The sequence below is a fragment of the Erpetoichthys calabaricus genome, chromosome 4, assembly GCF_900747795.2.
Source record: "Erpetoichthys calabaricus chromosome 4, fErpCal1.3, whole genome shotgun sequence".
Classification (NCBI taxonomy): domain Eukaryota; kingdom Metazoa; phylum Chordata; class Cladistia; order Polypteriformes; family Polypteridae; genus Erpetoichthys; species Erpetoichthys calabaricus.
The window spans coordinates 44627672-44653620 of NC_041397.2; the positions used below are offsets into that span (position 1 = coordinate 44627672).

At 36.0% G+C, this 25949-nt stretch overlaps 3 protein-coding genes across 3 annotated transcripts; 1 reads left to right on the top strand and 2 right to left on the bottom strand.

Annotated features, from left to right (window-relative positions):
* Window positions 1-5731: 5731 nt before the first annotated feature.
* LOC127527516 (olfactory receptor 52Z1P-like) lies at window positions 5732-6705 on the bottom strand. The gene has a single exon (XM_051926566.1). The coding sequence runs from the start codon at window positions 6680-6682 to the stop codon at window positions 5741-5743; it is 942 nt and encodes a 313-aa protein (XP_051782526.1). The 5' UTR covers window positions 6683-6705; the 3' UTR covers window positions 5732-5740.
* A 4341-nt stretch (window positions 6706-11046) lies between these two features.
* Window positions 11047-12034, bottom strand: LOC114651077 (olfactory receptor 52D1-like). The gene has a single exon (XM_028801036.2). It carries the CDS (start codon window positions 11995-11997, stop codon window positions 11047-11049), a length of 951 nt encoding a protein of 316 aa, XP_028656869.2. The 5' UTR covers window positions 11998-12034.
* Window positions 12035-23397: 11363 nt separating this feature from the next.
* LOC114651078 (olfactory receptor 10J5-like) lies at window positions 23398-24432 on the top strand. The gene has a single exon (XM_028801037.2). The coding sequence runs from the start codon at window positions 23429-23431 to the stop codon at window positions 24365-24367; it is 939 nt and encodes a 312-aa protein (XP_028656870.2). The 5' UTR covers window positions 23398-23428; the 3' UTR covers window positions 24368-24432.
* Window positions 24433-25949: the final 1517 nt, after the last annotated feature.

Here is a 25949-nt window from a genome sequence, read left to right on the forward strand (position 1 = left end):
CTACACTTTTGGCACGCAGATTTATTCTGTTAAATTGGAAGAATCCTAATTCTCCTCTGATAAGTCAGTGGGAAACCGATGTTTTATATTGAAATTGGAAAAAATCTAATTCTCAGTTAAAGGATCTGTACAAAATTTTTTCAAAACCTGGCAGGATCTAATTAATATTATTTTAGAATAAGAGAAATAACTATTACCACATTTATTTTTCTTCTCCATCTGTTATTTACATATATATTTATTTCTCCGTTTCTTTTGTTTATTGTTGTCTTATTAAAAAGACCTAAGCAATTCTCCATTAGCTAACCTCTTCTTCTCAGGGGTGGGGATTGATTTGTCTTCATTTTGTTTGGTTATAAATTGATCTATTTGTATGGAATGATTACAATAAAAATTAATAAAATATATAAAAGAAAAAGTACCCAAAACATGTGCCTTCAGACAAAATGATATGAATACAAAATTGTTAATTTACCTTTGACCCACAGTTCTCTGGCACAAGGTAACCTTAAGAGGATTTTTGTATTCAAGCATGGTGTTCAGTAAGAACAATCCATGGCTAGTAATGATTAACAAATGTAGCCTTAAAGTAAATAAATTTCCTCTAATATGCTTTTTATTTTATTTTGTTTAAATACGATCAATCTATGTATATGTGCTGACAAAAACACCAATAATACTGAACTGAGTGAGAAACATTAGTAAAAATGGCAGAGAAAATAATAAAATAAATTAAATTATGAAGGTCAAATTCCTTTAGAATTAAATGCTAAGGGCTGATAAAATAATTCATTATAAATGAACTGGAACATAGTGTGGTCTTTCAGCATGTAGATAGATGGATAGATAGATACTTTATTAATCCCAATGGGAAATTATAGGTGACGTGTGACGTATATTACCTTCTTGGTAGCATCTATGGCAGCAAGAAGTTCCAACTTTTTCTGTAAAGTAAATTGCTTTAGTTACATAAATGGTGCCCTTCATTTTCCATAGTGTTTAGTCACCACTTTAGTGTCCATAACATAGATTTTCCAGAGCAAGCACTGCTTGAGTAACATACAATGCATCCGGAAAGTATTCACAGCGCATCACTTTTTCCACATTTTGTTATGTTACAACCTTATTCCAAAATGGATTAAATTCATTTTTTTACTCAGAATTCTACACACAACACCCTATAATTATAATGTGAAAAACGTTTACTTGAGGTTTTTGCAAATTTATTAAAAATAAAAAAAAATTGAGAAATCACATGTACATAAGTATTCACAGCCTTTGCCATTAAGCTCAGAATTGAGCTGAGGTGCATCCTGTTTCCCCTGATCATCCTTGAGATGTTTCTGCAGCTTAATTGGAGTCCACCTGTGGTAAATTCAGTTGATTGGACATGATTTGGAAAGGCACACACCTGTCTATATAAGGTACCACAGTTGACAGTTCATGTCAGAGCACAAACCAAGCATGTCAAAGGAATTGTCTGTAGACCTCTGAGACAGGATTGTCTCGAGGCACAAATCTGGGGAAGGTTACAGAAAAATTTCTGCTGCTTTGAAGGTCCCAATGAGCACAGTGGCCTCCATCATCCGTAAGTGGAAGAAGTTCGAAACCACCAGGACTCTTCCTAGAGCTGGCCGGCCATCTAAACTGAGCGATCGGGGGAGAAGGGCTTTAGTCAGGGAAGTGACCAAGAACCCGATGGTCACTCTGTCAGAGATCCAGAGGTCCTCTGTGTAGAGAGGAGAACCTTCTAGAAGGACAACCATCTCTGCAGCAATCCACCAATCAGGCCTGTATGATAGAGTGGTCAGACGGAAGCCACTCCTTTGTAAAGGGCACATGGCAGCCCACCTGGAGTTTGCCAAAAGGCACCTGAAAGACTCTCAGGCCATGAGAAAGAAAATTCTCTGGTCTGATGAGACAAAGATTGAACTCTCTGGTGTGAATGTCAGGCGTCACGTTTGGAAGAAACCAGGCACCGCTCATCACCAGGCCGATACCATCCCTACAGTGAAGCGTGGTGGTGGCAGCACAATGCTGTGGGGATGTTTTTCAGCAGCAGGAACTGGGAGACTAATCAGGATAAAGGGAAAGATGACTGCAGCAATGTACAGAGACATCCTGGATGAAAACCTGCTCCAGCGCGCTCTTGACCTCAGACTGGGGTGACGGTTCATCTTTCAGCAGGACGACTCTAAGCACACAGCCAAGATATCAAAGGAGTGACTTTAGGACAACTCTGTGAATGTCCTTGAGTGGCCCAGCCAGAGCCCAGACTTGAATCCGATTGAACATCTCTGGAGAGATCTTAAAATGGCTGTGCACCGACGCTTCCCATCCAACCTGATGGAGCTTGATAGGTGCTGCAAAGAGGAATGGGAGAAACTGGCTAAGGATCGGTGTGCCAAGCTTGTGACATCATATTCAAAAAGACTTGAGGCTGTAATTGCTGCCAAAGGTGCATCGACAAAGTATTGAGCAAAGGTTGTGAATACTTATGTACGTGGGATTTCTCAGTTTTTTTATTTTTAATAAATTTGCAAAAACCTCAAACTTTTTTCATATTGTCATTATGGGGTGTTGTGTGTAGAATTCTGAGGAAAAAAATTAATTTAATCCATTTTGGAATAAGGCTGTAACATAACAAAATGTGGAAAAAGTGATGCGCTGTGAATACTTTCCGGATGCACTGTAAATGGAGCCCATCTGTGTCCTTATGGCACACCTTACCAGCCCCCCCTTTACTCTAATGACATTATTTTGTTTACATGTACCCGATTATAATTTTTGCCAGTTAAATAATAACAGTAGGGGTGTACTAACATTTTACATGCAAGGAAATAATGTTTTTCTGATATAAGTATGAAACTGAATACATCCCAAGAATAAAATGCATAACAATGATTGTCTAAGGGAATTAAAAATCTTTATTGTAAAGCAGAGAATACTGCAGGGGGAACTTAAATGAGGGCCTCCAAATTTTTAAGATCTTCAATAAAATTGATCCAGCCGAATTTTTCATTTAAGCAGTAAATTGTAACTCAGGACACCAGCTGCAATAAGAAAGTACATTTGAGACTGAAGATTTGATAGAATCAGTATCAAACTAACAAGTCCCTATCATTGAAGCAGAAACCTTGACAAGTTTAAAACAGACTAGATCACATATTAAAACAACTTAACTATTAGCTAATCAAACAAGCTTAATGGACTGAATGGTTTCTTCTGTTGTTTGTCAAATTTGTATGTTCTCATACTGTGAGGATGAGATAGTTATTGCACTCCAAAGTGGAAACAACAGAGTCTCCCTACACTAACAAGGATAAATATAATTAGATAATTAATTGAGAGTACTATAGTTACGGATGTATTTTTTAAAGATGTATTTGGTTAAATTAGATTTAAATTTTAGTTATGCAGAGAGTCACAGGTGATAGATAATAAGCTTAATGGGACTAAACACATTTCTGCATTAGTTTACAACTATTTCTGAGAAATTTGCAGGAGCTCAAAATAAAGCAAATCGTGTAACCCCACAAATGAGTTCTCATTCTACTCCAAGAGAGTTGAGTCCAGTTTATTTCATTTGTCAGAAATCTAAGGGACCTTGCTAGTTGACCAAGCCATCTCATGTGGATTATCTGCATGGTGCTATGGCAAATGTACTTTCAGTTATTTTTGGGTTTACCAACCTACTGTTTATATACTATGTAGATATTTTCGATAGTTATTCAGAAACTTTGAATCATTGTTTAGGTGATTTTCTGAACGCACAACTTAATCCTTTTGGTCAATACTCAAAACTAATGAAGATCACGATGGGGTTGTTTGTAAATCAGGAATTTCTTCTTCTTTCACTACTACTTTTCTTTTCAATGTGTAGTAGTGCCACTGTAGCACTGGTCCAAGGGTATATCTTGTGATTCCATCCACTATTAGGTAGACTCCACCTGTAGACACCAAGCTACTCTTTTCTAGATATTGTATTTGATTTGTAGATCAAAATTCGATTCCCATTTGTTTTACATCTCGGCACCATTTCTTTGTTCTGTAAATCATTGCTTTTCAAAGTCACACAGTATATTAATGAAAACAATACGCCTCTCTTGCAATAATACATTTGAAAGACTTCATTTAAAGTTGTCAATCAAAAACAAAACACACAAGGAATACAATTTAATATCTGATACTAATAAATAAAAAAAGGAATAATGGAACCCGGGTCCTCCCTGCGTGGAGTTTGCATGTTCTCCCCGTGTCTGCGTGGGTTTCCTCCGGGCGCTCCGGTTTCCTCCCACAGTCCAAAGACATGCAGGTTAGGTGGATTGGCAATTCTAAATTGGCCCTAGTGTGTACTTGGTGTGTGGGTGTGTTTGTGTGTGTCCTGCGGTGGGTTGGCACCCTGCCTGGGATTGGTTCCTGCCTTGTGTCCTGTGTTGGCTGGGATTGGCTCCAGCAGACCCCCGTGACTCTGTGTTTGGATTAGCGGGTTGGAAAATGGATGGATGGATAGAATAATGGAACATAGTTTAAATATCACATGTTGAAAGCCTTCTAGCATGCCATGTGAATTTGAGCAAGTAAATCATTATTGGAAAGTAATATAGGTTTAAAATGCTTTATAATGCATTACAGAAAAAATACTACTAATACTAAAAATACTACTACTAAGCTTAAAAGGAGCTTCATTGTTAGTGGAGAGATGATTTATGGAGATTCTCACATGCATTAAGATTGAGTAAGCATTTAGCAAAGTATTTTTAATTATTTTTCTTTAGTGTTATATAAATAAACATGAGCTAATTTTAAACCAGTCCTAAACACTATCACTTTTGTTAAGGATGTTTATAGGTAAGCAGAATAAAGTAGATTTTTAAAATTTATTTTATGAAAATATTTCCAATCACATCTATTCACACTTGTACATTTAGTGGAAAGTATTTCAAGATGAGCATATTTTTACAATGAAAGCTGATGACATTGCAGTCCATTAGTTTTATTACCCATTAATTCATTAAAACACTGATAATAACCCTCTGAATCTTTCCATCAGGATTACTATACAGTAAATAGAGCCTATTAAAATCTGTTCAGTAGAATTATAACAAACCATTTGGGAGGTGGCTTGTGTAAGGTAATGTGTTTCAGTGTTTTGCTTTAAAATCTTTTTAACACAGCCATTACAAACACAAACACACAAAGAATTTTATTTTGGTAAGAAAAAAAGTTTAAAGAAAATGTACACATAATAATATCATTAATTCGTTGTTGATTTTGTAGACAACCTTGCAATGAATTCATACTGCACAGATAATATAAATGTAAAAACAAACAGAAAGAAAGACTATGCAGTTATGAATTAAATTCTTCAATAGCAAGGGATACATTTATGATCAAAAATTATTTTCATAACAGTATGCATGTGTTGTTTTAAATGGAAAAAAACAAGTTTCTTTGTGTGTGGACTATCAAAGTATTTAAAGTTTGTATTATTTTCAGCACAAATCCTGGTAAGAATAGTTTAGCGAGCACATAGTAGTTTCTTAGAAAGGTTTTCCTTGACGCAGGTGCAATTCCTCCAGTGTTAAAAAGTTTATTGTTTCCTCAGCTGACATATCTATTGTGTACCAGCCAAGGACTGTATTCCACACTGAACTGTTAAATTTATACTATTCAGTTATCCCTTCTGCATGGCAACAGGAATTATATCTGGAGTGAGGAAAATTGTTTTGTGATTAAATCAGTCATTTGGATTAATTTTTATATTGAATATAATTTTTTTCAAACATATTTTTATCTTTTGGGTTTTAACTCCATAAATGATTGGATTGAACAGAGGAGGAAAAATTAAAAAATAAACTGACAGCATCACACGAGCTGCATTAGGCACATGCTTCATGTTGAATCTGCTTTGAATAACCTCAAAACCCATCGAGGCAAAAAAGTTTAATAGTGTTACCAGATGTGGAGAGCAAGTGGTTAATGCTTTGGCTTGTGATTCCTTAGAAGCTTTAAGACATACTTTGATTATCTTCACATAAGAATATATAATTAGAACTAGTGGAGGGGTAAGACTAATAAAAGTAGCTATCAGCCCAAAAATGTTATAAATAATAACATCCGTACAGGCGAGTCTCATAACAGAGTAATTGTCACAATATACTTTTTCAATGATCTTACCACACAGTGGTAATTCAGCAGTAGATATTGTGAAAGCAGCCATCGATACAAAAGGAAACAGCCATGACATAAGAGAGAGCTTGTACACTGTTGAAGTGTTTATTATGGTGTGATAAGTCAGTGGGTGACAAATCGATACAAATCGATCATATCCCATTACTGCTAAAATCATAAGTTCACAAATGCAATATGTATGCAAACAAAAAATCTGCATTAAACAGGCAGCTTTGGATATTTCATGGCTGTTGGAAATTAGGTTCACTAAAAGAGATGGGGATAAAGCAGTGCTCCCTAACACACCATTCACTGCTAAACTACACAAAAAAATAAACATGGGCTCATGAAGGCTCTTTTCTTTACAAATAATGCTTATTAGAACTCCATTTGCAGATATTGTTATAATATACAGTAAAAACACAATTGAAAAATAGAAATATTTCATTTCATCAATTTGACCATACCCTGCCAATATAAATGATGGCTCATATGAGGAATTGTCCATAATTTTCTTTTCCAGAGGTGAGGAAGTCTGTAAAAAAGACAGGTAAATCGTGGAGATGTACAGAATTGAATTAGCAAGTCACAGAGTAAGAAATAGCTGTTTGTTATGGATATAAATACTATAAAAGTAAGAGGTATAAATGAATCTATCTATCTATCTATCTATCTATCTATCTATCTATCTATCTATCTATCATGTGCTTACTTTTAAGGAGTAATTCAGTTTTTTCATATAGACTATTAGCAATACAGCCATCAAACTGTTTCCCCAATCCAATTTAGTGTACATTATTTTGATTATGTTTAATAGTAAAGAGTAACATACTTAAAACATGCCAAACCATTTAATATTTTACTATTTGTAATGTAAACCACGTAATTAATGCAGAGAACGTTAACAATTTGCCTTTTGTTAGCGTTTTGCTTTCACAAATCACTCTACCTGTGAAAATTACTAACATAAGCCTTATTATTTTTTTATTATACACTTTGAAATGAGTATTTTCCAAAACTAAAAAGGAGTATAGGCAGTTAATTAGATGGCAAAGCATCTCATCAATAAGAAAAATGTCATGGGACATGATAAATGATCACATTTTAAAAAATCTAATTATCTGAAAAAAGTACTTTGAGTAAGTTCTACACCTAATTATACATCTTTTTAATAGTATGTATTTAAATTTATATTTAAATATTTTCTGTTTAAAATACAAAAGCAATGACAAGCATTGGACAATTTCTCATTCAATATAAAAATGAATTCTGCATTAGTTTATAAAGACAGTTATTTGTTAACATATTCTTTTGCAGAAAGTCATACTATTAACCATTATTAACTATTGACCACCATTGACTATTACATACTGTTGAATATGTCACACTAGCATAGTGAAACACCTGTTTGTTAAAACTGGCTTAATGACACAATAGTAAGTCCATCTGTTTCGATTGCATTATCTATTTACAAACCTCTGTTTACCAGATAAGCCTTACATCTCTGTTTGACTTGTTGCCTTTGTTCATTGGGCATTCTAGCCCTTACATCTTTGTGCTTCTTGTTATCTTTCTTCATCTGACATTCCAGCCCTGTTATGGACAGCAGATGTACAGATGTACATCTCATGGTTTACTATCTCACACTAGCCACTTATCCCTGTTCATCAGATATTTCCATCCTCTTGAATAATGTGCTCTAAAAATTAAGACTAGAGTAGCTGTAAAGAACGCTCTTACCTTTTTCTCATCTCATTTTCTATTGTTAAATGAAAGATGTATAAGGCAAATTGCTTTTATACTTCTGCTCATTAAGTGCACTGGGAACAGTTTTAATGCTGAGATTCTCTTTAGGTGGATGTTGCAACAAAGGGAATTAGAGTGTGCATTTATTTAGAAAGAACTAATTAATGAAGAAAGTTTTTCGTATTTCTATTTTTGATGGTGTTGTGTATAGTACATCTATCACAAAATCCCATAAAGGAATAAGCTTGTGTTGCCAATTGGTGTTATAAAAAGTAAAGAGATAATTTACCATTAACCTAGAAATTAAAGCATTCCTAAGTAATTAAACCCCTTGAGCTAATTTCAAGAATAGCACAATAACATTGCATAGCCATTTTCTGAAAAGGCTAGTTTCAATATTTTATTTTTTCAGCATATATTAATAGCTGGCCAAATCCTTGATAAATCTTGGACTGTTAGTATAGTATTTATATCTAAGAATCATCAGTAAATTCAAATTAGTTTTTTTTCCATTGTTTGGATATAATTTTTCCAAATGTAGTCAAATTTTGCAAATGCAGTGATGTAGTTATGACAACTTCAAATGCATTCACTGAAACCTTTATGATTTCTCATTCACTTCACAAATGTCTCTCAACTTTTCACAAAACTAACAAATGGAAAACACAATTTGCAAAATTATATACAAATGATGGCATATAATACAGATTTCACCTAAGAGTTATTTGTTTGTTTGTTTCCGATGCACTCATGAATGTCTCTAACTAACAAAGTCAAGCATAAAGGGGCACACCAGGTCAGTCACTTGATTAAACACAACAGAAGCAGAAGGAACAGGAAATGGAGTTGTCAGACGGAGAGTTATGAATGTGCAAATGTGAGGTGGAAGAGCTGGACGGGATCGTCAAACTAGATATATGTTAAATGAAATAAGGGCAGCAATTGTTAATAATGTAATTAATGTTAATAATATAATGTAATTTAGTTTTTTGTACCCAAGACTAAATGATTGCTGGTGTTAAGGCATGATTAGATGTACTGCTTTGGAAAAGATGGCTGTTTTTTTCATTTTGCTGTCTGTGGTGAATAGTATAATGTCTTTTTACATACCATTATGTTATTTTGTTCACTTTATGAAGAATTATGTAAACACAATTATATTTTCAGCATGCATTTGCCATTAGGCAAATAAAAGTACAATTTGTTGTTTTTGTCAGTTGTTCTTAAAACATGCTCTATTGTTTCTAAAATGCATCCCAACAATGGAGAAAAACTATAATTACCCAAAGCAGGGAACCTACACCATTTTCTGCATGGTGCACAACGGGCCCTATTTGAATTAGGTGTAGGTCCTTGGAGAGATAAATCACAACCCCAACCTTGTTCTCCATCTGGAAAAAGCAAAGAGTATATTATTACATTAAGGCATTTGTCTAACACACTGTAACTCATTGTTTTTCATGCACTCAAATAAAATCACGTTCAAACTGTTGTTCACCATCTCCTATTCAGGTGGGAATACTGGACTTGTAACACCAGATTCAGGTAGTGGTACAGTTCCAGAAATGCAAAATATATACGTAGGTAAATTAATACACAACAATGATTCATGTATTACAGTGTGATTTGTTATAGTGCAGCCTCTGTAGCCAAGCTTAACAGGGATACAGTTACATTATTGTGCATGTACAGTGCTTTATAGTACTGTGATCACTTACCTGTACTATATCCTGAACATTATAATTATTATCATTATTATTTATTAAGCAGACACCATTATCCAAGGTGACCATTTTGCAATGCTACAGATGACTACCTCAGATGTGGCGGTAACCTTCACCCTGTCTCTGCCTACTTAGGCCATAATTGATGACCTGGTCAATAATAGCTGCCCAGATTTCAGCTTTCCTCTGCCCCTGTGACTTCTTGGTCACCTGTGTGCCTTTTCTGTACAACAAAGCATTCAAACACCTTATCCTCTTGCAAGTCCAGGTTCTTGCACCTTTCTTACACTCTCTTCTTGGCTCCATTCTCAGGAGAAGTCTGAACTTCTGCATGTACTGTATATGCTTGTGCATTAGACTTACATTTTGCACCCGTGGGACCAATTGACAGAAGATGTACTCTTTTGTAGGACTTTGCGATTGTCACTTTAGTGAAGAAATCACGCATATCACTGTGGCCTCTTTTTTTGTACATGCTCATTGTATGTAGTATTTTGCATGCAGTGATTTATACAACAGTTGTATCAGTGTGAGTGTAAAATGTACATTACCAAGTGACAAAAGTGCAATCGGGTCTGTCATAATTAAATGAAAACTGTTCACTTGTAATGCATGGATTCTTTTGCATAGCCTAAGTTGGTAAGTTAAGATGGTGAATATGAGCATCTCCCAGTGAACTGAGCATGTTGGTCTAAAACTCAAGTTACCAATGGAGGTTGGGCAGCAAATATTTTAAAAGTGCCTTAGGTACTAGAGTGTTGTACTGTGTTAACCATTATGGATGTAATGAGAAGTCCAGCAAAATGACACCTTTTAGTGGCTAACTAAAAAGATTACAATATGAAAGCTTTTGAGGAAATTCAGGCCCCTTCTTCAGAGTTGCATGTTGCAATCTTTTTATTTAGCCAATAAAAGGTGTCAAAAGTGCCTTAGGGAAAAAAGGTTATATTGTAAGATTAGGGTACAGAGTTTCTTTCTTTTACTGCCTGCTGTATTTTTTCTTTTACTAACAAAAAATCCCTTCAGTGTTTCTACTTTCTTCTTCATTCAGTCCACTTTCATTAAGGAATACACTTTTTTTTTTACTGGGCAGGACACCTCAAACTCACAACTGAATGTTCTCTTAAGTTATATTTTTATTTCAAAAGTTTCACTTCCTTCACTGGTCTTAAATATTTCAACAAGATGATCAAAAACATATGACAATATAAAAGGTTTTAAAATCATTCAGACTTTATTATTATAACTGAGATAATGTTCAGATCACATTTTTTGGAGCTGTTCATAGATGAATCCAGAAAACTGCAAACAGATCAAAACAAAAAAAATCTTACAGCTGTATAGCTAATGACTTAATAAAATGATTATACTACAGAAAGTGCACTATTAAACAGTTCACTGTTTAATAGTATGCAATAGCAGTATGGCATCTCATGCGCTTAAGTAACCTTTTAAAACATACTTTTATCTTTTGTGTGTTTGCCCCATAAATGATCGGATTGAGTAAAGGCGGAAATATTAAAATATGTACAGACAAAATCACACGGACCACATAAGGAACATGATGCATATTGAATCTGCTTTGAATAACTTCAAAACAAACTGACAAGAAAAAGTTTCCCAATGTTATTAAATGTGGAGTGCAGGTGGCTAAAGCTTTTGCTTGTGATTCTTTGGAAGCATTCAGACTTACCTGAAGAATCTTGACATAAGAATAGATGATGATAAGCAAAGGTGGGAAAATAGAAAGAAATACAGATACCAACCCGTAAATGTTGTAATTATTAATATCAGTGCAGGCAAGTTTGACCACAGAATAATTGTCACAGTATATTTTTTCAATAATTCTGCCACACAATGGCAGCTGAGCTGTAAGTACTGTTAAAACAGTAATTACACAGATTGGTAACACCCATGATAAAAAAATAAGTTTATACATTTTTGATAGATTCATAATGTTATGGTACAACAGAGCATGACAAATTGCTATATATCGATCATACCCCATTAAAGCCAAGTTAGTGAACTCAGCAAAACAATATGTATGAATACAAAAGATTTGTATAAAACAGCTAAGCTGAGAAATCTCCATAGTGACTGAAATCAGGTTTACTAAAATTGAAGGGAATATTGCAGTACTTCCAAACAAGCCATTTATAGCTAAACAGCATAAATAAATATACATAGGTTCATGGAGACTTCTTTCAACATGAATAATTAAAATTAAAGCCACATTAACAGATATTATGACAAGATACAGTACAAATACAAAGGAAAAATACAAATATTTAATACTGCCAATCTCACCATAGGGTGCCAATATAAATGACATGATAAGTGATGAATTTTCCATTGTGTTTTGTCCAAATATATTTATGCTGTTAAATACAATTTATATTAGAAAATTATATTTTCTTTACTCAAATTCATTTAAAGCTTTGTTGTAGTTTCCAAAGACAAAGTATATTCTAATCTATATACTTGTCTTAAAAATGTTAAAAATAAAATATGTTATGGTGATTTTTGAATGTTTCAAGCTAAAAAGAATAAATAAGTTAACATCCTGCAACATTTATATATCCAAGAAATTTTCATTTTCAAAAAATCTGTTCAGTGTTTATTTTCCATATACATACTGTAATAAAAGGAAAAAAAAACAATATAAATGCCTTTAAAAAGGATTGCATGTTTGTAATTATGCTTTACTTTTATTCCACTTTTAAGCAGTAGGCATCTGTATCATATCTCCACTATGATTTAAAAATATTGGCAACAGTACTAATTTACAAAGAATACATTCTGAATATTCCAAAACATGATACATATTGAATCTGCTAAAAACTACAAAAATAACAACTGAAATTTTATTTTTGCCTAAAACAGATAGTTCTAGAAGCATAAATAGATAAATTGCTTTAATTCTTGTTTATAATTTTTGCACATCTTCACTTACTACTGTAAATGCAGATTTGTGCTCCAATGCAGGTGGTTTCTTTTTAGAAAGGAACGGCTGCTTTTATATCATCTTTCAAAAAGCACACAGGGATTGTTTTTGTCAGCTGATATGAGGTAAGTACTAAAGTTAAAAAAAAGCATTTCATTTTTCAATAGACTCACAGAACTAATTACCAAGCACTGTTTTGGCCCAGATGCTGCAGATGTACCTGCTTCATCCACCCTTTGATTTGTCTGTTTTCTTGCTAATACCACTTGCCACAGCCACATACAATTCCATTACCTGAATCAATGTTAGTTACCCAGTAGTGATGAGCAAAATGACATGTGCAAAATAGATTTTACAGCAAGTTTTTTTAAACTTGCGTAGATTCCAGGCAAAAAAGAATCTATAGCCCTTGGCAAAGCTTGCACACAACAAGTCTGCCTTTCTGCAGCATGCCAGTGGCTCTCTTCCTTTGTTCTGATGACATTCAAGGTGTTAAGGAATGCATAGAAAATTGACTTAAGTCTGGCATCTGCTTTGCTGTGCTCTAAGCTGTGAATTAAGGCCTTTATAATGGTAATCTAATCAGGCACTGCTGTGCTCCCTTTACCAAATTAGTGGGTGGCAATTCAGTAATCCATAGGTGCCAACTCAGGTGCATTTGGGGCAGTTGTTTAAAGGCATGGTAGCATCCAATCTTGAAGTGAATAAAATTAATGGATTAAAGCACTGAGAATTTCCAAAGAAGGTAAACTGCAACCTCGTTGTTTAATGTGCTTGTTTACTTTCGTGCAGTGTTCCCGGTCTTATTTCTGTATTATTTATTTCAAATAGCTGCCAAAATCTACCTATCCTTGCATAATACATGACTTGTAGTCAGTGTGAAAATTAGGAAACAATCTTGTAATTAGTCATACACTGTGATTCACTTAAGGTGATTGCTCTTCTAATTGAGGAATGGCAAGGCTTTAAATTTGATATGCCTTTTGTCTACCGCTCATTGTGAGCTCTTTTGTGACATATGTCTGACCCTGCCTTTAGGCGATAACAAAATTCCCTACTGCCTCCAAGGCAAGTGCATTACTATAGTTCTCATCCCTTTCAATAATTTAACTTAGAATACATAAGACAGTGTTCTGAGCTTTTTATAATTAAGCCAGTACATACACAAAGCAACAGAATGGAGTTGACGCCTGTGGATTATGGTATGCCCCATTCCACAAGCTGCAGCGACGGGTACTTGGCCATGCTAATACTTACAGTCATATGAAAAAGTTTGGGAACCCCTCTCAGCCTGCATAATAATTTACTCAACTTTCAACAAAAAAGATAACAGTGGTATGTCTTTCATTTCCTAGGAACATCTGAGTGATAAACTGGCTGTGCAAAAATTTGTGTACCCTTGTAATTTTGCTGATTTGAATGCATGTAACTGCTCAATACTGATTACTTGCAACATCATATTGGTTGGATTACCTCATTAAGCCTTGAACTTCATAGATAGGTGTGTCCAGTCATGATATAAAGGTATTTAAGGTGGTCAATTACAAGTTGTGCTTCCCTTTGACTCTCCCTGAAGAGTGACAGCATGGGATCCTCAAAGCAACTCTCAAAAGATCTGAAAACAAAGATTGTTGAGTCTCATGGTTTAGGGGAAGGCTACAAAAAGCTATCTCAGAGGTTTCAACTGTCAGTTTGAACTGTAAGGAATGTAATCAGGAAATGGAAGGCCACAGGCACAGTTGCTGTTAAATCCAGGTCTGGCAGGCCAAGAAAAATACAGGAGCGGCATATGTGCAGGATTGTGAGAATGGTTACAGACAACCCACAGATCACCTCCAAAGACCTGCAAGAACATCTTGCTGCAGATGGTGTATCTGTACATCGTTCTACAATTCAGTGCAATTTGCACAAAGAACATCTGTATGGCAGGGTGATGAGAAAGAAACACTATGCACTCATGCTTGGCAGCCATCAAATTTAACTGAACTGGAGAGATTTTGTATGGAAGAATGGTCAAAAATACCTCCATCCAGAATTCAGACACTCATCAAACAACAACATCAACAACAACATTTATTTATATAACATATTTCATAGAAATAATGTAGCTCAAAGTGTTTTACATGATGAAGAAAAGGAAAAAAAAAGACAAAGTAAGAATTAAAATAAGACAACACTAATTAATATAGAATAAGAGTAAGGTCCGATGGCCAAGGAGGACAGAAAAAACAAAAAAACTCCAGACGGCTGGAGAAAAAAATAAAATCTGCAGGGGTTCCAGACCATGAGACTGCCCAGCCCCCTCTGGGCATTCTACCCAAGATAAATGATCAGTCCTGTTTGTATTTAGGGTTCTCATGGAAGGACTTGATGATGATGGTCATGTAGACTTCTAGCTTTTAACACTAGAATTACCAGAGCCTACGAAAAAACTTGTTGATCCAGCCCACCTTAAATCGCTTCTTAAAACCTTTCTCACCTCTCCGCCAGCGTCTTTTGTCATCTAAATGTACTGATAAAGACAAGCTGCCAGCAGCCGGCTATTCCATCCCCCCAATGACTTAGAACGTAAACAAGCTTTTCCCAGCTAATGCCTTGATTGATTATCTGGGAGTGAAGTGGAGTTTTAGAGTAGAAATAATAAGATTGTTATTTGGAACACACCCATTTCATATGTGTTGCATTTCTACAGTAATCTGTGTAAACACACTGTTAAAACAGAAACGGTTTACAATATTCTAGTAGCAAATGACAAAATGTAGGCATAAACTATATAATGTATGAAGCCTGAAGTCCAAATATCAAAGAAACACTTTCACAACTTTCCGTGGCGTAACAGTATCAGTCACTGACTGAGAATCAAAAGGTCATGAGTTCGATCCTGCACAACTCCCATTTAAGAAGTGTTCTTATTTTCACTATTTTAGAATAAAATGATACATTTGATTTCAGTCTGTAACAGCCGGTGTAATTTATGATATTTGTAAAGGTTAGCTTTTTTTTTTAAAATTCACTTTTCATTGTCTCAGTCGCGTTCAGGATCCATCTCTACTGCCCCCGACCTGATACTGCTGTTTTTACATAAAGACGCGCTATAGTTCTGCAGTGTATCACGATACATACGACCGCGTGTTTTTTTCCCCCAGTATTGCCAGTCCCCACGTGTTGCTGTATGCTGTTTCTTTTGTACTCCAGGACATGCAGAGGAAAGCATAGTAAAGAGCAGTAACTTCAGCGCTATATGCAATCATCAGACACTCCCCATCTGATGCTGTTTTCACATAAAGACGCGCTAAAGCTCTGCAGTGTACTTGTGACTGCATTGTCGTACCAATGCTTGCGAACTGAAGTGTCTGCATGCACTTTTCGTGGCATTATACGTGTATTTTTTGAGCATGCCCATGTAGCTCAAACACAGGAACATATGTTGATGTAAAAGTATAACAAAACAAGTGCACTTTTATTCAAGACTATAACCGAAGAAAAAAGAAAGCAAGTTACAGTAGGCGGTTGATATGACAGCTTGCGTGGTGGAATGCTAAGAACTGCTGATTTCCATTCTGTGCTATATAACTGTTAACATTTGAATCTGATGATTGCATATAGCGCTGTCTGATTTAGTGTGCGCAAGAACATGCAGGTGGCCAGTTGCTGAGTGCTACAACGCACATTTTAAAAAAAGAAAGAGACAAATATATGTGACGTTTTGAAGAAATCATTTTATGACGCGAATAGTACCAATCAGAAAACATCGTCGAAGTAATGCAATATTATTTGAAAACGAACAGCGTCAGGTTGGGTGTGAAGTTATACTGGCGCTGTTTGAGTCAGATAAGAAGCTGAATAAGCTCAAAAAGCTCCTGTTCTGACTCTAAGTAAAAAAGCATGAATTAATCAACAGAAATAACCGCGATTGACATTTTAAAGTTAACGATTTACAGTGCATACCAATTTATAAATTCAATGTCCGTTTGAGGAAAAAAAAACCACTTTCTTCAAAGCTGGGAATCGAATTTGCGTCTCTGTGGCACAGTAAGGCAGTGGTGCTCCAAGTCAGCAAACCGTCCTTATAACTTATTTTTTCAAGATCCATAACACACAGACAGACCGAGCACTGCGTAATACAGAGACAGACAGGCAGAGATATACTGAAAGAAAAAAAAATCAACATGTTTCTGCAGCACTGAATAAGCTCACCCGCTCTAACATCACCCCTCCCCCGATCTGACTCTCTAAGTAACAGCGCAAGTACAGACACAAATCAAGTGCATGTGTGTACTGTATAATATTAACAAAAAGAGCAGCTTACTACTGAAAACGGCAAATATAGGAGTGAGTGGGGATCGAACCAGTACTCTTGATTACACTTGGTTTGCGTCTGTACTTGCGCTGTTACTTAGAGAGCCAGATCGGGGGAGGGGTGATGTTAGAGCAGGTGAGCTTATTCAGTGCTTTTTCTTTCAGTACATGTGCCTTCCCTGTTTGTTTGTTTGTATATCTCTGCCTGTCTGTCTTTGTATTACGCAGTGCTCTGTCTGTCTGTGTGTTATGGATCTTGAAAAAAATAAGTTATAAGGACAGTTGTTCATGTTAATTGCAGTCTCAATTGTTAAAAAAATATTTTAAAAGGAGCATCCCACATGAAAATATAACGATCTCATTAACTGACAGTGCATACCAATTTACAAATTTTATGTCCGTTTGAGGTTAAAAAGAAAAAAAAGAAGTAACACTTTATCCCCAGCGGGGAATTGAACTCATGTTTGTGAGGCAGAGAAAAGCTACTCGGTCTGAGAGGCAAATCTTAGCGCGCTACGCCACGGAAACTGTTATATGGTGTGTGAAGCTTTTGTAGAAGTGTTTATTTGATCTTAGGAACTCGGGCTTTAAACATTCTATAGTTTATGCCTACATTTTGTAACATTTATTACTAAAATATGAAAACGTTTCTGTTTTAGCAATGTGTTTACACAGATTACTGTAGAAACGGAACACGCATGAAATGCATGTATTCCAAATAGCGATCTATTATTTCTATTCTAAAACTCCAGCAGTTCAGTCACTCCCAGGTAATCAAACAAGGCATGAGCTGGGAAAACTTAGTGAACGTTCTGCGACGGTGGGGGATGGAATAGCGGCTGCTCGCTGCTCCTCTTAATCGGCACATTTAGAAGACAAAAGAGAGGTGAGAACGGTTTTAAGGTGGGCCAGATCTACGAGTTTTTTCGTAGACTCTGGTAATTCTAGTGTTAATCCGTCAATGTAGGGACATCATGGTGCTTTGATTAGGTGGTGGTGGCACAGGTCGCCACCACACAAAACCGGGGAAAAAAAAACAGAAGTGAGAGTAGGGGTTAGTACTGATTTTGGAGCCACCGTGAATAGTTATGATAATTAATTGAATATACAGAGCATCAGGATTAAAATAAAATGAAGTTATGAGAAAGCCATGTTAAAGTAATGTGTTTTTAGTAGTTTTTTAAAGTGCTCTACTGCATTAGCCTGGCGAATTCCTATTGGCAGGTTATTCCAGATTTTAGGTGCATAACAGCAGAAGGCCACCTCACCACTTCTTTTAAGTTTAGCTCCTGGAATTCTAAGCAGACACTCATTTGAGGATCTAAGGTTACGATTTGGAATATAAGGTATCTGACATTCTGCTATATAAGATGGAGCGAGATTATTTAAGGCTTTGTAAACCATAAGCAGTATTTTAAAGTCAATTGTGAATGACACAGGTAACCAGTGCAGTGTCATCAAAACTGGAGGAATGTGCTCGGATTTTCTTTTCCTAGTTAGGATTCTAGCAGCTGCATTCTGCACTAGTTGCAAACGATTTATGTCTTATTTGGGTAGTCCTGAGAGGAGTGCGTTACAGTAATCTGGTCGACTGAAAACAAAAGCGTGAACTAATTTCTCAGCATCTTTCAATGATATAAGAGGTCTAACTTTTGCCATATTTCTTAAGTGAAAAAATACTGTCCTAGTGATCTGATTAGTATGTGATTTAAAATTCAGGTCACAGTCAACAGTTACCCATAAATTCTTTACCTCCGTCTTGACTTTTAATCCTAATGCATCAAGTTTATTTCTAATAACCTCATTATATCCATTATTGCCAATCACTGAAATTTCAGTTTTCTCTTTATTTAGCTTGAGAAAATTACTATTCATCCACTTAGAAACACAAGTAAGACATTGTGTTAGTGAAACAACAGCGTCTGGGTTATTAGGAGCTATTGATAAATACAGCTGCGTGTCATCAGCATAGCTGTGGTAACTCACGTTATGCCCTGAGATAATCTGACCTAACGGAAGCATGTAAATCGAAAAGAGCAGCAGACCCAGGATAGAGCCTTGTGGAACACCATATAGAATATCGTGTGTCTTTGAGTTGTAATTACCACAACTAACAAAGAATTTTCAAACCAACTTAAGACACTGCCAGAGAGGCCCACCCATTGACTAAGGCGATTTCTAAGAATATTGTGATCAATGGTTTCAAATGTGGCACTCAGATCTAAGAGGATGAGAACAGATAAATGGCCTCTGTCTGCATTTACTACATTAACGAGTGTATTTTCTGTGCTGTTATTTGTTCTGAAACCCGACTGAAACTTATTAAGAAAAGCATGTTTATTGAGGTGGTCATTTAGCGATAATGACTGCCTTCTCTAGAATTTTACATAAGAAAGGCAGGTTAGAAATGGGTCTAAAACTTTCAAAAGCAGAGGGATCAAGATTATTTTTCTTGAGTAGGGGTTTAGCTACAGCAGTCTTAAGATAGTCTGGGAAGACCCCCATATCTAATGATGAGTTTACTATGTCAAGAATATTATTAATTAGCACGCCCAATACTTCTTTGAAAAAACATGTTGGTATTGGGTCAAGGACACAGGTGGATGGTCTCAGTTGAGAAATTATTTTATGTAAATCAGGTAAATCTATCCTGGTGAAAGAGTTTAATTTGTTTATAGTGGAGTACTGGGGCTTAAGAGGATCTGCAGTGTTGGGGAGATATACTATATTATTTCTAATATCATTAATTTTTTGATTGCAAAATACAGCAATAGTCTCACAAGTTTCACTGGAAGTATTTTGGAGGCATTCCATTGAGTTACCTGGGTTTATCAGACTATCAATCATAGAGAATAAGACTCTGGGATTACTAGCATTGTTATTTATAATTCTAGAGAAACAGCAGCACCTCTCAAGATGGACTGCGTTATTGTGTTCTGTTATTTTAACCTTCAATATCTCATAGTGGATAGTTAGTTTAGTTTTTCTCCATTTACTCTCAGCTCTCCGGCATGTTCTCTTTAAATCAGACACTCTTTGGGTCTTCCATGGTATAACAATGCTAGAAGACTTTTTAACTGTCTTTTCAGGTGCAACTATGTTAGCAGCAGCTCTCACCTTAGTATTAATTTTTTCCACCTTACTATTTACATTATCCTCACTATTGTAGTTAGCACTATAAACAGACTGTTTGCTTAGAATGTTTGTAAATTTTTAAGCTGCTGATGAATCAAAGAAGCGTTTTTTAACAATATTCTTCTCGTTTTCTATCATTATTTCTATATTAAATATCCATCCATCCATTTTCCAACCCACTGAATCCGAACACAGGGTCACGAGGGTCTGCTGGAGCCAATCCCAGCCAACACAGGGCAGGAAACAATCCTGGGCAGGGTGCCAACCCACCGCAGGACACACACAAACACACCAAGCACACACTAGGGCCAATTTAGAATCGCCAATCCACCTAACCTGCATGTCTTTGGACTGTGGGAGGAAACCAGAGCGCCCGGAGGAAACCCACGCAGACACGGGGAGAACATGCAAACTCCACGCAGGGAGGACCCGGGAAGCGAACCCAGGTCCCCAGATCACCCAACTGCGAGGCAGCAGCGCTACCCACTGCGCCACCATGCCGCCCCTATATTAAATAGTAAAGGAAAATGGTCTGATAGACCAATATCAATGATCTGCTTTACATCAACGTTTAGTCCTTTGGTAATTACTAAGTCTAACGTATGACCTCCTTTATGTGTAGGCTGACTAATGAGCTGTCTCACTTTTAAAATAAATAATTGCCGCACTTGTGGCTTAGCGAGGGGGCGTGGCTGTGTGGCTGAAGTGGTTCCTGGGGAATTTGTGATTGGGGCGTTTCTCACCTAAGTGTACAGGTGAGAAACCGTCCGCATCTGTAATTGTTCCCGGGGGCTGCTGATTGCCACAGCTGCCACATCCTCTTCATACATAGAAGCGCGAGGCAGTTAGGAGGAAAAAGGAAAGAAAGAAAAGGGCAGGAGGTTGCAGGAGAGTGGAAAGCAGCGAGGACGAGAGAGAGCCGGTGTGAGTGAGTGAGCACTCGCAGGCAGGCAGCTGGACAGTGAGCCCTAGAAGGGGCATGTGGCCAACACTTGGTGGGGCAGAAGGAAGTGGTCACTGCAGTTGAGCGATCAAGGAGCTGGAGTGACCGGTGATGAAGGACAGCTGGCCGCGTAAGGACGAGAAGGCAGCAGGAGTCAGTAGGCTTGGGTGATGGATTCCCCAATGTGAGTGTCCTGGCCTTTGGGGAACCCAAGTCTCGGTCTGGAGAGTGCAGAAGCGAAGTCAGGGATCGGGAAGCCTCCAGACCAGATGAGCGGAGAGAGATGGTCAGCTGTTGGTAGGGCAACTCTTGTGTTGCGGGGCCCAGATGGGAGAAGCAAGGGAGCCGCCAGATAAAACGAAGTCATCGGGCTTGGTGTTTTTAAAGGACTGCTTCCAGCATTGTTTTAACCTTGTTGTTTTAAAGGATTGTTTTTTTTTCTATTCATTGGATTTTTAACCTCCACTCAGCACTTGTTTTTACGGATTATTCATTTAATGATTTTGATGCACTGCACTTTGTTTGGACACTTGTTTTGTTGTTTTTAATAAAAGCACTTTCCACTTTTTGCACCATCCCCTTGCTCCATTTGTTGTGCCTCACTGCCGAGCTCATCGGTGACATTGCTGACGGTGTCGGGTTCAAGGGCTCCCAAATGCAGGACTGGAGCATGGAGTAGAACCCATATCGTCACAGCATGTCGTATATTAGAAGGAAGTTGCTACTTTGAAAGCTCAGCCAATGATAAACAAAAATCCAAAGAATTAAGAGGGGTTCCCAATCTTTTTCATATGACTGCAATTGTTATTCCAACCAAAAAGGGTGCAGCAGCACCATCAGAACTCCCTGCCCTGCATCCATGTCCACAGTGAGACAGGGCAGGATTGTCTAATTTGAGTGGTAAAGGGGATGCCATAGTAAGATTAGAAATGGAAGCTGAAAGGCTAGAGAGAGGCTATAAATAAATAAAACAACAACAAAGAATTATTTGTGCAATCCTGTCAAACATATGTTATAACAGAACTCCAAAAACAACCTACAAACTATGACAACAAGAATCGTTAACTAGATATACACAAGAAGCACTACCACTATCACTGGATGCATGTTTTGGAGGCATGGTGATGAGATTAATATATCCACCACTATCTGCTGATTGTAGGACAAGTGCAAATGAAAGCACAAAATGATAGAAAACAGTGAGAAAATATGTTGTGTACTATACTACTGGGACACCCTGTGTAGTGGTAAGATTGGCACCAGACTACACTCTGGGTGTCTTATAGTTTGGGACTGACCAGGATCAAACTTGAGAGATGGCAGACATACCCGTATAAGAAAAAATATCTAAATTGTATACATCATCAGCAATAATTAAATCAATATCAAAACTTAATCTTTTTGGTCATTGACATTTGTTTGCACTATGTATATATTTTAATTTTCTTTGCAATTTCTGTGTGCTGTTTCACTGTTCAGGATTGTGTTTTAGTATGTTGTTACATGTTAAGTGTTTTGCTTGTCACTGTACTGGATATTTATAGGTATACAGTACTTTTACCGCACTAGTGGGAATGTGCTTATATAAGACACAAGAATAAAATTAATTCAATTTAAGTAATAATTATTAACCTTTTAGTTATTCATAAATTCTATACATACTGTCCAATGATGGTTTAAATATGTAATACTAATTTTAATATAAAATTTCCTGTTAATGCACTGAATACAGCTTTGAGTAAGGCAAGTAATGCTGGGCAACGTCACATTTCCCAGGATAGGATTTCCCATGATAGGATTTATAAAGTCAAGCAGTGACATCATATAAAAGAAGTTCTTATTTTAAACGCACATTGCGTGAGATTAAGATCCACCTATCTTGTTAGGTGTGTAAAATAGTTGTAGTGCTTGTTTGAAAAGCCAGTGTACATCATCCACAAGCTGAGCAGTGTTTCAAGAAATTATATTGTAAGTAGAATTTATATACTGCATATGTATCCTGTATATACTTTATGTGTTCATGCATATATGCATGTTTATGCAAAATATTAGATTTTTGCTTTGTATGTATGTAATTTATTGTTACATGAAGAATGAAAGTGATCTGTTTTCTGACTACATTTGTCTGTTAATTTACACTGATTAGAAAAAGAATTTGTAGCATACATATTACATTAATTTTAATGTCTATTATAAAAGTAGTCAACTAAACTAGATTGACTGAAATGTCATGTCTCACAATTTTCTTATTTAAAGTCTTTGGATATTTTGTTATATAATTAAGTATTATGATCAGTTTATTATTACTGAATGAAGCTTTTGATAACAAATCATGCATATTATAATATCATTAATACATAATAATTCATACTTCTATCTAATTATGTTGCTTATTTAAATATTACCATTCTTGTCTTCTACTTTAGGCACTTCTAATACATAGCCATTTTAACAGTAAGTATCATGACAAATGTATCCCATGTCACTTCATTCACTCTTAAAGGGTTTGTGGAGCTGCAAAAACACAAGTACTTATTCTTTGCCATAACCCTGAATGAATACATTCTTATTGTAATATGTAATTCTGTGTTAATTTCTATTATATGTCTAAACAAAGTTCTTCATGAGCCGATGTACATCTTTTTATGTGCTTTATGTGTTAATGCATTATATGGAACAATTGCATTTTACCCCAAACTATTGATTGATCTTTTGTCAGATGAACAAGTGATTTCCTATGAAGCTTGTATAATTCAGATCTTTATTCATTATTCTTATGCAATGTCTGAATTTTCTTTGTTGACTGTTATGGCTTTTGACAGGTATATTTCAATTTGCAAACCTTTGCAGTACAATCGTATAATGACAGTTTCATTTGTGAAAGCGTTATTGTTCACTGCATGGTGTCTGCCTATTTTTATGGTGTCTATCCTCATTGCCTTGACAACTAGACTGACTCTTTGTGGCTCTGTCCTGGAACGAATATGCTGTGATAACTGGTCAGTGGTGAAGCTATCCTGTCAAGACACTTCAGTAAACAATATAATAGGATTATTATTACTGATAATTACAGTGTTTCCACCTTTATTTTTTATAATTTATACTTATATGCAAATAATTAGCATCTGTGTTAAAAACTCTCGGGAATATAGAAGTAAAGCTTTTAAAACATGTGTGCCACATGTAGTGGCATTCATCAATTTTTCTATCAATGTCCTTTTTGAAATTATTCATAGTAGGCTCCAGACAACTGTACCCCATATCATAAAGATTTTGATGTCAATAGAATATCTAGTCATCCCTCCAGTTTTAAATCCAATTATTTATGGTCTCAAACTGCAAGAGATTTGGAAAAGACTGGGAACAGTAATATGTGTGAAAAGAATAAGCCAATCAAAATAGTAATGCATATTTATGAGATTGGTGAGTATGAAAAAATAGGATAGTGTAATAGATATTGTTAATGTTGATTCGGCAGGACGTTTTTAGTTAAATAATGATTCATATGGTTAAAGACACTAGTGTTTAAAATGGCATGTATTCATGAATGTTCTTATAAAAAGATTGTGGGGAAACTGGAGGAAACTTGTGTAAATTGAAGAACTGAACAACTTTCAACAAATATTTGTTAAACACATTGAGACAATTAATTATTGGCATGGGTGTGAATAATCACTTATGAATAGGGTAAACAGGGCAGCCTATTTTTAAAAAGTAAATTTGGTATCTTTTATGTTTTTCGTTTTTTCAAAATCAGGATGTACATTAATTTGTCACTAGAAATTGTGATCTTAATTGAATTATTATTTTTTTATATATATATTTTCAACAATTCTTGTAATTCCTGAGAAAAGAATATGTTACTGTTCACTCCTTTGTGCACAGCAACCATTGTGAGTGGAATATCTAGGTAAATAAGAAAACAGCACAAAATCACAAATATGTCTGTAGTTGTTTGCTGTAACATTGCATTTCTATCAAATAACTTCATAAATGTGTGCATCCGGAATGTAAAAATAATATGAAAAAAATCAAGTGTATTTTCATTTCATTTCCATCAGCTCCCTTATGTAATTCCAGCACTTTAAAGCCATGGCTTGTATCACTAAGTTCTGTTGTAAACAAGCTAATTGAAGACTGACAGAAAGCTAATTGATGCATTTGTGGCACTCACTTTTCCAAAAAAGGGTGGAATGGTGGCACAGTGGTAGCACTGCTGCCTCGCAGTAAGGAGATCATAAGGCGACTATGGCTCACATCCCAGGTCCTCCCTGCATGGAACTTGCTTGTTTTCCCCATGTCTGTTTGTTTTTCCTCTGGGTGCTCTGGTTTCCTCCCACTGTCCAAAGGCATGCAGGTTAGGTGAATTGGCGATGCTAAATTACATTTGTGTGTATGTTCACCCTGTGATAGTTTTGTTCCTGCTCTGTGCCCTATGATAGCTGGGATAGATTCCAGCACTCCCTGCAACCCAGGTCTGGGTTTCAAAAGGTCTGAAAATGGCATGGCGCTTCAAGGAATGATGCACCCTAAAAAGAAAAGAAAGTATTCCTAATCAGCCAATTCTAAAACCTGCAAGAGTTCCAAACATTTCCTAGGTGAGTAGTTGCAATACAGCCATAAGTGAAGTGGGGTGAAAAATGGATCTGTATACCATTAGAAATGGAAATGACATTTACTGAATTACAGTATGTACTGATGGGTGTCTCTTATGTAACTTGGCACGGTAATACAGTTGTTGGATCTAGCATCTGGGGTTTGAGTCTCATGACTCCTCACTGTCCTTGTGGAGTTTGCATTTTCAGAGAAATTTGTACTGTTAGGTTAAATAAATGTAAGTTTTTACTTAGTTATGTTAAAATTCTTGGCTTTATATTATGATGTGGAACACATAGTTAAACAGTTAAACGTGTAAATTGAATATTCCAATTTATTTTCTTGCCATTCTGAGAGGAGACTTTTTCTGTCTTTATTCTGCATTGCA

Bases quoted from the DNA above. Each gene is read 5' to 3' on its own strand.
- LOC114651078 (XM_028801037.2), top strand. From the start codon at position 23,429: ATGACAAATGTATCCCATGTCACTTCATTCACTCTTAAAGGGTTTGTG.
- LOC127527516 (XM_051926566.1), bottom strand. From the start codon at position 6,682: ATGGACAATTCCTCATATGAGCCATCATTTATATTGGCAGGGTATGGT.
- LOC114651077 (XM_028801036.2), bottom strand. From the start codon at position 11,997: ATGGAAAATTCATCACTTATCATGTCATTTATATTGGCACCCTATGGT.